Source organism: Adelges cooleyi, unplaced genomic scaffold (genome assembly GCF_023614345.1).
Source record: "Adelges cooleyi isolate 19-005CV unplaced genomic scaffold, UGA_ACOO_1.1 ACOO_flye_CR_arks_rails_tigmint_CR_PRNA_14, whole genome shotgun sequence".
In the NCBI taxonomy this organism is placed as follows: Eukaryota; Metazoa; Arthropoda; class Insecta; order Hemiptera; family Adelgidae; genus Adelges; species Adelges cooleyi.
Window position 1 is genome coordinate 3994 of NW_026095795.1, and position 14926 is coordinate 18919.

The 14926-nt window shown below is 28.1% G+C and overlaps 1 protein-coding gene across 3 annotated transcripts in view; it reads right to left on the reverse strand.

Moving 5' to 3' along the window:
• Positions 1–2023: 2023 nt before the first annotated feature.
• Positions 2024–14926, reverse strand: part of LOC126847994 (cytochrome P450 4C1-like) — a 47728-nt gene continuing 34825 nt past the window's right edge. Inside the window, exons 1-8 of one of the 3 annotated variants that reach the window (XM_050588489.1) lie at positions 5393–5462; positions 4176–4399; positions 3881–4075; positions 3457–3706; positions 3046–3325; positions 2850–2926; positions 2559–2748; positions 2024–2471 (exon numbers count right to left, since the gene is read on the reverse strand). In XM_050588489.1, coding sequence (XP_050444446.1) covers positions 2143–2471; positions 2559–2748; positions 2850–2926; positions 3046–3325; positions 3457–3706; positions 3881–4075; positions 4176–4399; positions 5393–5425 — 1578 coding nt within the window. In that variant the 5' untranslated portion in view covers positions 5426–5462 and the 3' untranslated portion in view covers positions 2024–2142. Of the gene's footprint in view, positions 2472–2558; positions 2749–2849; positions 2927–3045; positions 3326–3456; positions 3707–3880; positions 4076–4175; positions 4400–5392; positions 5463–11851; positions 12850–12936; positions 13127–13227; positions 13305–13423; positions 13596–14926 lie in introns of those variants that run through there. The other 2 variants (XM_050588490.1, XM_050588488.1) reach the window with 2 other exon arrangements.

A 14926-nucleotide genomic window follows, 5' to 3' on the forward strand; every position in this document is an offset into this window, starting at 1 on the left:
TGACGATTATTTTTGTTACACTATCTAAATTAAGCGGTTTAGGTGATCCATGGGCCCAGACACAAATATAAAAACTAATTAAAAACATCAATGTAAAAACAATACCTTCTCAGCTCTGCATCGAAGCTAAAATATTCATATATCAAAAACTAAGTTGTTTATTCTTTATTCTATATCGCTATGATAAGTTGTTTTTTTTTCAAATTATACTTATAACTATTAAAATAACAGTGCTGTAAAAAAAGGTTAAGAGATAAAAAATGGAAAAATATTTGTTTTTACGAAGTTTATTACTTACATTTAAATTTAATAAATTAGATAATTATCAATACCAATGTAAAAATGACACCTTCTCAGCCCTGAATTGAAGCTAAAATATTTAACTATTAATAATTTATTTTACAATTATGCTGTAACTAAAAGATAATATGTACGCATAACATTAAAAAAAAAAAATTCAGATGATCTTTACTAAAATATGTATCGACTATAGTGTAGCTAATCTGGTATTCTCGTACCTGTATTACAAGGACAACGAACATATTATTGTTTCTCTTAAATTACTAGAAATTGAGAATACGAAAAGAGTAATAAAATGTGATAGATAGGCGTAATTACCTTCTGCTAATTTTTAATAAATTAATCTTTAGTGTTTTATTTCCCTGAAGTAATAAAACAAGTAACAGCCCAATAAATTGAATTGATCGAAGTTGAAATGGTTTTTAAAAACATGGGCAAATTGTCATATTCATAATTTACATTCTAGGACAAATTAGAATAAAGCGAAATAAAACAGAACTATGTCAGTTTATGTTATAAAATCATAGTGTATGGTGTATAAATGAGCACCAAAAAGATAGATATAAGACATTTTTATTTAAAATATTACAGGAGTATAGTAAAATTATATTTTCAATTTATTTTTATATGGTCGCTATAATCAATGTTATGTGTTTCGAAATTTTGTAATAAATGCAGAAAAATATTTCATCCTTGAGGGTAAATGAGTTTTTACATTTTTTTTTATTATTCCGTTTTTACCAAGATAAATTGCTTACCATCCGTTAATTGTGCTTTGCTGCATATAGTTGAAAAATAACTATTAGATTAGTAATTTATTTTATAATAACACACTGATATGAGTATAATATGGTTTTGAAATACAACAATATATTGTTCTAAAGTGAATTTTTTCATTAATATATGGATCCAAGAAAGGACTCCACGAAAAGATATCTTTTTTTCATTTTTAAGTCCTACTAAGTCTCACTGGAATTGTTTACATATTTTATATAGAAATTGATTAAATAATTTTTTAATATGATAACAATAAAATGGTATAATGTTTTTTCTTGGCTGGCTAAAATAATAACACTCTAGTTTAACCTCATATCGATTCAAAAATGTAACGAGTAAAAAATTACAATTTTACAAAGAACCAATTTAACTTTTTCTTAACATATTTTTTAATGTTTTTATTTATAACAACGGTTTTACTAACTACATATTCGACATAAAAAATAACGAAACCCTATTTAATATGATTACATTATATTAAAATAACACTATTCAAAACCTTGCTTCAATAATTGATTACGGTCTTGTTTCTATTTTAACGTAAAACCCGTCGACAAACTTTAGTGTCGTTGAAAACATTACACAAAGATTTTCTGGTTTAGGACACTTATTCGACGGATTAAAACGATAAGACCTAAACAGTGTTTAGATGACAGTTTTATTGACATATTTTTTAATGCTTTTAGCAGTTATTTAAATTAACTGTTTTACTAATCACGTTATTGGCAAAAAAATCTCTTTCCATTCTTTATTACAGAATATCTCATTTTGAAAAAAAAAAAAAACTAAAAACAAAGACATCGATATGAAGAATATAATACACTTACACATTAATGATGTCTAAAGCCGAGAGAATATGCGTTTAGGTAACTTAAAAAGTTTACAGAAAATATTTAGTAAAACGAGACAACACCGTCAAATTGGTAAGCCAAAATAATAACCATAACCGAAATACCTAAAATCTAAAAAATAACAAAACCCTATCTAATATCATTACAAAATATCCGAAAAGTACAATATAAATGTGTAAATAATTTTGGTTCTAAAATCTGCTTCAATAATTGATTACGGTCTCGCTTCTATTTTAACGTAACACCCGTCGACAAATTTTAGTGTCGTTGAAAACATTACACGAAGATTTTCTGGTTTAGGACACTTATCCGACGGATGAAAACGATAAGACCGGACCAGTGTTGAGATGACTGTTTTCATTTGAAGCATTGCATATTTGTAACCGGGGCAATTCCTGTAACCAGCACTAAAAGGAAGAAACGAATACGGATGGCGACTGCGACATGCTTCGGGCAAGAAGTTGTCCGGGTTGAATTTCTCCGGGTCGGGATAGATTTGCGCATTAAAGTGTAACAGAGCAGGGAAAATTGCGAACGTTGACCCTGCAGATATTTTTAAAAATTACTTTACTTAGTTATTTTAAGCATCAAATGTGCCTAATTATCAAACAAATATATCTATGGCCGTACCTGCAGGGATTAAATAGCCTCCAATCATTGTTTCCTTTTCTACGTTTCTGCCAAATAATGGAAGGGGGGGGAAATGTCGCATAGTTTCTTTGATTACACGTTCCAAGTATTCCATCTTTTGTAAATCATCATAGGTAGGTTGTCGATCGGGATCGCCAGAAGAAAATATTGTCAATAACTCTTCCAACACCTATTATTAGGCAAGAAAAAAAATATACATTTTTTTCGTTATCAAGAATACCTATAATGTGTAATTTTAAAATTTATATATGAATACAAAATATGGGTTACTTTATTTTGTACATCCTGATGATGAGCCAACATAAATATTGTACATGCGTTCGTCATAGCTGTTGTGTCTTGTCCTCCTAATGCCATATAAAAAAAAAAAAAATGTAAAAAAATATCTCTTTTAATAAGTATGTTAATTAATATAATAAATATTCTGGTAGTTCTATCGAAATAATATTTTTTAAAAATCACGTACCACCCATAACAGTAATTATTTCATCACGTAATTGGTTTAATGGCATCTGATGTTCATTCTCGAGCATTATCTCTATAAACGATTTAAGGCCAATACACTCTTCGTTATGTTGATCTTGACTGTTAAAATTATTTTTCAACTCTGTATTTTTTCTCTGGATTAAATTGTCGATGAAATTGTAAATTTTACTCTGGCTAATGTCATGTTTGCGTTTAAGCGACGATAACTGAAAGAGAATCTTGCTCCTTAACCACGGGTGTACTATTTGGTATTCCCAAACCTAAAACAAATCTTCATTACAAAAGACTGACATGTCAGCTCAATCACATTATCGGTAAAGTACTTTTGAGTTATTAAGTATGCCTTGTAACATAGATTCGTTCCAGAAATCATTAAATATTGAAAGTATACCTTTAGTATGACATGTAAATTCTCCACAAATACATGCTTGGCGTTTTTCTGTGCATTAAATTTTACACCCAAAGCGGTTCTTCCGATCATTTCCAATGTCGCCATACCGATTGCCCAGCTTATTTCACATTCATTTGTATTATTTTCCCGTTTCTCGCACAACACCTGGCTTAAGAATTTTGCTTCCTCGTAAAATATTGGTACAAACGATTTAAGCAATGAAAACTTAAACCCCGAAGATACCAATTTTCTATAAGTATGATATCAAATTTATATAATGTTTGAAAGTAGGTAACTCTATGTTTAAATATTTTCCATTTTATTTTTCAATTGGTTATACATATTGACGCTATATTATTTTTTATGTTTTGTTTTTCTATAATTGTAATAAAAAAAAATATATAATCTTTCTAAAAACGTTCACCTGTTCATTTTCCATTCATGGAACTTCCTGTTTGTAAATATTCCATCGCCCATAATTGATTCGCTTAACACATTATAATGTTTAGATTTTTGGAACAGATTAGTATTAGTTAGAACCGCTTCTACATCTTCAGGTTTTTTGGGAAATATGTATAAGTCATTAAAAAGCCACACTTTGAATAAGGCGTACTCGTATCTATATTACAATTACAACAAACAAATTATTGTTGATCTCAAAGTACTAAATATTGTGATTAATGAAATGTAACAAATAGGATTGTGTAAAGCGTAATTACTCTCTGCCAACTTTTAAAATATTCTTCAATAGCTTTTCAGGTCCTCCAAAAATTATAGGTAACATTCCCACCAAAAAGAATCCATCTCGACCTGGTATTCGATTTGCTAATGTTGTCTTTCTTCGGTTTACTATTTTAAAATAAAGAACTACTAAAAATAATATTACCGTTATAAGTATAACGACAATGTTATTCAGGCTTGTTTCATTTATTATGTCTGAGACCTGAAAAAATCGTGTCCATTAATTGGTAGTTTTTCTTATCATTGTATTATTTTCGTTACATATAATTTAGTGCTATAACTAAACGATAATATGTACGCATAACATTGTTAAAAAAAAATCAGATTAACTTTACCAAAATATGTATATACTACAGTAGCTAATTAGCTAATACACTAGCATTCACTCATTTCAATGGATAGTTAAAGTTGAAATGGTTTTTAAAAACATGAGGAAATTGTCATATTCATAAATCACATTATAAATATCACCTATTGTTTATTAAAATATTTGGTAATTTTGACTTAGGCCGGTTATAATACATTTTAACAAACAAACAGCTTAGTCCATATGCCAAAATTTAAGTTTCTACATACAATAATTAGTAACATAATACTCACACAATATTCAACTAACTTTTTTTAAACAGATAATGATAGTCATATGCCATTTGTATTAAACTCAAATATGGGCATTAATCTTTTATATTTTGGGTTACCGTTTTGTAAGAACACATCAATTTTTTATGACAAAATAATACATTTATGGAAATCCTTTTTTTTTTTTTTATTGAATGTCAGCGATACGCATATTATGAAATTTTCAATTTGGGATTTTCAGTGGAACCTTAGTGGAAGTTTGGAAAATAGGAATTCATAATAATATGTATATGTTTAAAAATGTATTGATCAAAAAATGTTTTTATTTTAGTCATAAGGTACGTTTAGGGTTAGGTTAGGTTAATGACGATTATTTTATCTTACACTATCCAAAATTTGGAAATTATAATAAAAACACGATCATTTTACGAATGTCGCTATAAACTTTTTAATTTTAGATATTAGATAATAGACAATTTAGAGGAATCTGAAGAAGTTAGTATAATTTTAGTGTAATCATTTTAACAATAAAAATGATTTAAAAATATATGAGGATTTTCTTTTTACTTAAAATCCTAGTCATAATAATTGTAATGTTAAGTTGATAATTATTTACCTGCCGAGACAAAACCATTTCATTTAATCCCATTTTTTTTACGACGAAAACTTAAGATTCTAATTTTCTATAATAAATTCAAAGCAACTATACACAACGACTAACTAGGTTTTTAATTATTCTTACATTTTATACTATCATATTATATGCTTTCCCACTAGTATTCAATTTTCAATAGGTATTATTTATGAGTACGTTCATAAGTTCTGTGAAATAATTATGCCAGCATAATTGGGTCGTGGTCTAGTAAGGGCGAAGCATAACTGAATAAATCAATCCAAGTCATTGTAAAAACAATGATATGGTTAAAATTGTATTATTCGACTTTGTTTTCTCGATAAACTTTATTTATTATTTTGTTTGTTAATGTTAATACAATTATAACTTAGGGAGGCTACCGCATCTAAAAAAATGCAACAACAAATTATTTATAAAAATAAAAACAGTGAAGAGCAATAATAACTGTTTTTTTAAAGCGCAAATAAATTTACATTGAAATTTCACCAAAAAAAAAAAATCAGCTTGATAATTGCATCTCTTCCATAAACTGTATTTATTCTATAATATTATAAAAGAAAATGTAATTTCAGCAAATGTAATTTTAATTTTAAACGACACTACACGTGATTAATGAATATTTGATATTTTGCATATTGCTTATGTAATAATGAGAAATAACGCAAGATGGTTTCTTTATAGTGTAATTGTAATATTGTGTACTTAATAATTTCTAAACAACAAAGTTTTTTTTGACTATTTATTTTGAAACCTTGTCTGTTGTCATGTGGTGTAAATACAAAATCATGCAGGGTAGGGTTAAGTAATTATACATTGTAATTATAATACAACTGACACTAAATTTAACTATTGGACGTCTTGGGTTTTGCCTGTTTTGTACTATTTAATAAATAAACATATGTATTTTTTAACGTATCATATGAACTATAATGTTTGTTAGGTAAATAGAAATTTATAACAATATTAGAATGTTTATATTTGTCAATATACAATGAGACCATTATCTAACAAAAGTATTCAAATTCATTTAACACTTAAATACCCGAAATCAAAAACTCAACTACTTGTTACTGTATTTCAAACGCCCTCAAAAAGCCATAACTCACTTGAAACAATGTAAAGACATAATGTTTCTGTGTCTCGCTTAATGTGGTTTGGTTCTTATCTAATGGTAGGATCTAAAATTAAAAATCTGATATTTTTCTTTAGGAAAAAAAAAACACATTTAAAATCCGTAGGATTGACAAATTAGATTGTGTGCAATAAATATGAAAGTCATTGAAATGCCTTTGGAATAAATTATTGTCTATTTCGGGCATTGAGGCTTTCAAGTCAACTCGTTTACTGCATTGTAATACATTTTTATACGGAAGTTAATGCGTATACATATTTTATTCGTTTAATTGGACTCTAAATAATCCCACGTCATTTGTTTTAAAGTTTGCATAACAATTTCGGTTTTTTTCATTATTGGGCATATTTTTTTTTTTTTTTGTTTAGCACAACCGGTATGTTTTATTTACGTCAAGGCTTCAACAACTGCGGTTATTAGCCAATTATACGTTTGTAGACTCAAGGACTAAGTGATATTAAGTTCTTTACAAAAGGACAAAAGGTAAAGTTCTTAGAGGCTAACTGCAATGTTTATTTTAGTTAAAAAATATTTTTTTTTTAGTGCTGTTCTTTTCATTTAAGGCTCCTTCGAAAATGATCGGCATATATATGGTTTTTCATTTGTCTAGATGCTTTGAGCTGTCCTGGATTATACAGGGTGTTCCAGCATGAAAGGTAAGTAATAGGTGATTGAAAATCTGGGGGATCCCCAAATAAGCCCCCGTTTTCATTTTTTCGATAAGTCAAAAATTGAAGGTTTCGACAGTCAAGTAAAAAAATAATGACCTAAAAAACCAAAAAATTAATTCATGTTATTCAGTGCAAAATGTTCACCTTAGAAGAGGGGTCACATCAGTTTCAGTCTTTTTCAGACCCTAACTCTTCTCTTATCACTTATCCTATCATTTATTTCTTACCTCTAGTCTCTAATCATTTGTCTCCTATCACTTATATTTTATCATTTATTTCTCATCTCTTGTTTCTAATCATTTATCTCTAATCTCTTATCATTTATCTTAAATCTCTCATAATTTATCTCTTACCAATTATCTCTTTTCTTTTATCTCTTATCAATTATGTCTTAGCATTTATCTTTTATCACTTATCATTTATTTCTGGTCTCTAATCATTTTTCTCTTATCATTTTTTGAGTTAGAAGCCGAAAGGGACTGAAAATGATGTGACCCCTCTTTTAAGGTGAGCTTTAGCACTGAATAACAGGGCGTAATTTTTTTTTCTTAAGTCATTGTTTTTTTACTTAATTGCCGAAACCTTCAATTTTTGACTTATCGAAAAAATGAAAATGGGGGGCTTATTTGGGGGTCCTCTAGATGCCCAATCACCTACTACTCACCTTTCATGCTGGAACACCCTGTATGTTGGATTCAGTAAGTTGGTTATAGTTAGGTCGACTTGGCAATTATCGCAATGGGTAGGAGGATCCTTATTTGTTTGTTATGCTTGTGTTAACAGAGAATGTCCCATTCTGGCTTTTGTTAAGGTGACTTCGTGCCGTCTTACTAAGTGTGAGGGAATAGGCCATTTTCAATAATTTTCTTAACATTTTTAAGTTTATGAGTGAGTGGCGTAGAATCCAAATAATTTTGCCATACCATGTTTATTTTTTTTTTAATTTAATTTAATTTTAAAAAACCATCATAAAATACATAGAATACAAAAACATCAAGTTAGTTTACATGATTATCTATCTCTTTTAAGCTATAATAGCTTGTGTTAGAGATAGAGAGTAATTAATTAATAATTAAGAACACAAATTATATCATTAAGTAACAAAGTAATGTAATAAATAAAATAGAAGTAAAAAACCAAAAAAAAATTTAAAAATTTTAACAATAGAAAAATTGTGAGTATGAGATGTAATATTAAATATAACAGAAACATATGAATGACTTAAACTATTTTAGAAAACTATTATTAATACACAATTTCTTTAACATTACTTTTAGAATAGTGAATTTTTTTTTTATAATGCCACGGCAAAGATTTAAAATACATAGGTTCTAAATAATTAACAAAAGCTTTATAAAAACAATTTGACAGGTATATTATACCGTATATTTTCTCTATTACCTTCCAACAATTTATAATTTTTACCTTGTATGAACCTTTTAAAAGTGTGCGAAATGTCAATTTTTTATGAAGAAATCTGGTTGGTAAAATACCCAGCTCTCTATAATTTTGAGTCGTAGAATGTTGCAAGGAGTTCTTGTTTAAACAAATTCTTATTATGTTATTTTGGTTTACTTGCAATTTATTTAGAACATTACCGCCTAATCCCTCCCCCCCCCCATACTAACATTCCATATTGGAATATTGATTGATATAGGGCAAAATAAATAACATATTAATATAAAAATTGGGCAATATCTGTAGTAATATTTTGCGATTCACAGTATCAAATGCCTTTTTTAAGTCCAAGGATACAACAATCACCTTGTTACTGTTATCTAATTCATTAAAAATAAATTAGATCGTACTAAATAGAGCATCATCTAATTGTATTATTCGACTTTGTGTACCCGATAAAATTTATTTATAATTTGGTTTGTTAATGTTAACACAATAATAACATTGGGTAAGTCTACCGTATCTAAAAAAAATGTAACAGCAAATTATTTAAAAAAGTAAAAACAGTCAAGAACAATAAAAACTGTTTTTTTTAAGCGCAAAAAAATATAAATTAAAATTCACCAGAAAAAAAATTAGCTTGATAATTGTATCTCTTCCATAAACTGTATTTATTCTATAATTATTATAAAGGAAATTAATGAAAACACAATAGTAATAATGTCGGAAAGTGTAATTTGAATTTTAAAATACACTACACTCAAATAAAGAATATTTTATATTATGCATATTGCTTTTGTAATAATGCGAAATAATGCACGATGGTTTCTTTATAGTGTAATTGTAATATTGTGTACTTTAATATTAATATAACAAGTATGTATGCATTTTTTGAACTATATTACATGGGTAAGTGAAATAATTTTTAGATGCAGTACATTCAATACACGTTGACAAACCAAATAAAAAAGAAAAAATTAAAAACTTATTAGAGACTTTTTTATTTTTTTTTAAACATTTATTATGTATTAGAAACGTATTTTTGTTGTATTGTGTACTTTAAATAGGAAATCTACCTGAAAAAAAATTAAAACTCTAACATTGAGTCTTGGATGAATAACAGTTAACAATTAAAATTAACAAATTTAAATTGTATCACTCATTTTGAACGAGAAGTGGTTCGTGCCGGTAGAATTGCAGTCTACCGAAGTAAAAAAAGATAAAGCGAATATTGTTATTATCTCTAATATGGCAGCAATCTTCAGAAGTAATAGTCTTACACATGTTGCAGACATTTGTTCAGCCATATGTGCAATAGTAAACAGTATCAAATTAGTCATGATAATTATCTTTTGTTTTTTTCCCAAAAAAAGTCAGTATAGTAGGGTCACGGCATAACGGGGACGGGGAGGTCTCAGGTTTACAGGAATTATTACAACTGAATGTGATAAAATGACTTTCAAACAAACATTTTGATGCTAGTTTTTTAACACAGCACCTCACTTTAATATTTTCTTACTTTGCTGCTTTTTACTGTGACTGGTTTGGACGGTACTGTTATAAAAAAAATACTACTGTTTCGCATCGAAGCGTTTATTTACTAATAAAAATTAACACTTTCAGTTATAATAATTCCTGTAAATCTGTCACTTTACAGGTTTTTAAATTTCGGCCTACCGTTTGGTAATGGGTATGTATATTTTCAAGACATAAAAGTAAACTGTTAATTTGCAAAATACAAGACTAGTACATTGTGGTTGAGACTTATTGGAAACCAGATCACGTTTTGTTTTGAAATTAATAATATATACTTATGTAAAAATGATATGGAAACGGTTATTTTTTTCTTCTTTTTATTAAATGTGAACGATACGCATATTATGAACTGTTCGATTTGGGATTTATCAGTTGAACCGTAGTGGAAGTTTCGGAAATGGGAATTCATAATATATTAATGTTTACAAATGGTTTATAGATCATAAAATGTTTTTATTTTAGTAATAAGATAGATACATTTTGGGTTAGGTTAGGTAAGAATAATGACGATTATTTTTGTTACACTATCTAAAGTATGCGGTTTAGGTGATTCATGGGCTCAGACACAAATATGAAAACTAATTAAAAACATCAATGTAAAAACAATACCTTCTCAGCTCTGCATCGAAGCTAAAATATTCATATATCAAAAACTAAGTTGTTTATTCTTTATTCTATATCGCTATGATAAGTTGTTTTTTTTTCAAATTATACTTATAACTATTAAAATAACAGTGCTGTAAAAAAAGGTTAAGAGATAAAAAATGGAAAAATATTTGTTTTTACGAAGTTTATTACTTACATTTAAATTTAATAAATTAGATAATTATCAATACCAATGTAAAAATGACACCTTCTCAGCCCTGAATTGAAGCTAAAATATTTAACTATTAATAATTTATTTTACAATTATGCTGTAACTAAAAGATAATATGTACGCATAACATTAAAAAAAAAAAAATTCAGATGATCTTTACTAAAATATGTATCGACTATAGTGTAGCTAATCTGGTATTCTCGTACCTGTATTACAAGGACAACGAACATATTATTGTTTCTCTTAAATTACTAGAAATTGAGAATACGAAAAGAGTAATAAAATGTGATAGATAGGCGTAATTACCTTCTGCTAATTTTTAATAAATTAATCTTTAGTGTTTTATTTCCCTGAAGTAATAAAACAAGTAACAGCCCCAATAAATTGAATTGATCGAAGTTGAAATGGTTTTTAAAAACATGGGCAAATTGTCATATTCATAATTTACATTCTAGGACACATTAGAATAAAGCGAAATAAAACAAAATTATGTCAGTTTATGTTATAAAAACATTTATCCTTGAGGGTAAAAGAGTTTTACATTTTTTTTTATTATTCCGTTTTTATCAAGACAAATTGCTTATCATCCGTTAATCGTAGTTTGCTGATTATAGTTGGAAATTAACTATTAGATTAGTAATTTATTTTATAATAACACACTGATATGAGTATAATATGGTTTTGAAATACAACAATATATTGTTCTAAAGTGAATTTTTTCATAATTATATGGATCCAAGAAAGGACTCCACGAAAAGATATCTTTTTTTAATTTTTAAGTCCTACTAAGTCTCCCTGGAATTGTTTACATATTTTAAATAGGAATTGATTAAATAATTTGTTTAATATGATAATAATAAAATGGTATAATGTTTTTTCTTGGCTGGCTAAAATAATAACACTCTAATTTAACCTCATATCGATTCAAAAATGTAACGAGTAAAAAATTAACATATTTTTTAATGTTTTTATTTATAACAACGGTTTTACTAACTACATATTCGTCATGAAAAATAACGAAACCCTATTTAATATGATTACATTAAATTAAAATAACACTATTAAAAACTTTGCTTCAATAATTGATTACGGTCTTGCTTCTATTTTATCGTAAAACCCTTCGACAAACTTTAGTGTCGTTGAAAACATTACACGGAGATTATCTGGTTTAGGACTCTTATCCGACGGATTAAAACGATAAGACCTAAACAGTGTTTAGATGACAGTTTTATTGACATATTTTTTAATGCTTTTAGCAGTTATTTAAGTCCAAAAACTAAAAATAAAGACATCGATATGAAGAATATAATACACTTACACATTAATGATGTCTAAAACCGAGAGAATATGCGTTTAGGTAACTTAAAAAGTTTACAGAAAATATTTAGTAAAACGAGACAACACCGACAAATTGGTAAGCCAAAATAATAACCATAACCGAAATACCTAAAATCTAAAAAATAACAAAACCCTATCTAATATCATTACAAAATATCCGAACAGTACAATATAAATGTGTAAATAATTTTGGTTCTAAAATCTGCTTCAATAATTGATTACGGTCTCGCTTCTATTTTAACGTAACACCCGTCGACAAATTTTAGTGTCGTTGAAAACATTACACGAAGATTTTCTGGTTTAGGACACTTATCCGACGGATGAAAACGATAAGACCGGATCAGAGTTGAGATGACTGTTTTCATTTGAAGCATTGCATATTTGTAACCGGGGCAATTCCTATAACCAGCACTAAAAGGAAGAAACGAATACGGATGGCGACTGCGACATGCTTCGGGCAAGAAGTTGTCCGGGTTGAATTTCTCCGGATCGGGATAGATTTGCGCATTAAAGTGTAACAGAGCAGGGAAAATTAGGAACGTTGACCCTGCAGATATTTTTAAAAATTACTTTACTTTGTTATTTTAAGTATCAATTGTGGATAGTTATCAAACAAATATATCTATGGCCGTACCTGCAGGGATTAAATAGCCTCCAATCATTGTTTCCTTTTCTACGTTTCTGCCAAATAATGGGAGGGGGGGGAAATGTCGCATAGTTTCTTTGATTACACGTTCCAAGTATTCCATGTTTTGTAAATCATCATAGGTAGGTTGTCGATCGGGATCGCCAGAAGAAAATATTGTCAATAACTCTTCCAACACCTATTATGAGGCAAAGAAAAAAATATACAATTTTTTCGTTACCAAGAATACCCAAAACGTGTAATTTTAAAATTTATATAAAAATACAAAATATGGGTTACTTTATTTTGTACATCCTGATGATGAGCCAACATAAATATTATACATGCGTTCGTCATAGCTGTTGTGTCTTGACCTCCTAAATACCACATAAAAAAAAAAATAGAGAAAAACAATTCCTCTTAATACGCATGTTAAAATATATAATAAACATACGACCAATTCTTTCCAAAAGTCATTTTAAAAAAAAACACGTACCAATTATAACAGTAATTATTTCATCCCGTAATTGGTTAAATGTCAACTGATTTTCATTCTCGAGCATTATCTCAATAAACGATTTAGATTTAAGGCCAATACATTCTTCGTTATATTCTTCCTGATTGTTTATATTGTTCTTCAATTCTGTATTTTTTCTCTGAACTAAATCGTCGATGAAATTGTAAATTTTAAGTTGGCTAATGTCATGTTTGCGTTTAAGGGACGATAACTGAAAGATACTCTTGTTCAGAAACCAGGGGTGTAACATTCGGTATTCCCAAACCTATAGCAAATCTTCATTAAAAAAGACTGACATGCCAACTCAAAAACATCATCGGTACAGTACTTATTAGTTATAAAATGTGCCTTGTAATATAGTTTCGTTCCAGAAATCATTAAATATTGAACGTATACCTTTAGTATGACATGCAAATTCTCCACAAATTCGTGCTTGGTGTTTTTCTGTGCATTAAATTTTACATCCAAAGCGGTTCTTCCGATCATCTCCAATGTCGCCATACTGATTGCCCAGCTTATTTCACATTCATCTGTATTATTTTCCCGTTTCTCGTACAACACCTGGCTTAAGAATTTTGCTTCCTCGTAAAATATTGGTACGAACGATTTAAGCATCGAAAACTTAAACCCCGAAGATACCAATTTTCTATAAGTATGATATCAAATTCAAATGAAGTTTGAAAGTATGCAACTTTATTTTTTAATATTTTCCATTATATTTTTCAATTGGATATACATATTGACACTTTATTGTTTTTTTGTTGTTTTGTTTTTTTTATAATTGTAAAAAAAATAAATATAATCTAAACTAAAAAAGTTCACCTGTTCATTTTCCATTCATGGAACATCCTGTTTGTAAATATTCCATCGCCCATAATTGATTCGCTTAACACATTATAATGTTTAGATTTATGGAACAGATTAGTATTAGTTAGAACCGCTTCTACATCTTCAGGTTTTTTAGGAAATACGATTAAGTGATTAAAAAACCATCCTTTGAGTAAGGTATTCTCGTATCTATATTACAATTACAACAAACAAATTATTGTTGCTCTTAAGTTACTAGAATTTGAGAATATGAAAAGAGTATTAAATATAATAGATAGACGTGATTACAACATAATTACTTTCTGAAAATGTTGAATATATTCATCAATAGTTTCTCAGGTCCTCCAAGTAAAAGATGCAACATAACCATAAAAAAGAATCCATTTGGACCGGGTATTTGTTTTGCCAATGATGTATTTCTCCAGTTTACAATTTTAAAATAAAGAACTACTAAAAATAATATTACCGCTGTAAGTATAACGACAATGTTATTCAGGCTTGTATTATTTATTATGTCCCACACCTGAAAATATTGTGTCCATTAATTAATAGTTTTATTTATCATGGTATTTTTTTCGTTGCATATAATTTAGTGCTATAACTAAAAGTTTATTTGTACACATAACATTGGTAAAAAAAGCAGATTATCTTTAC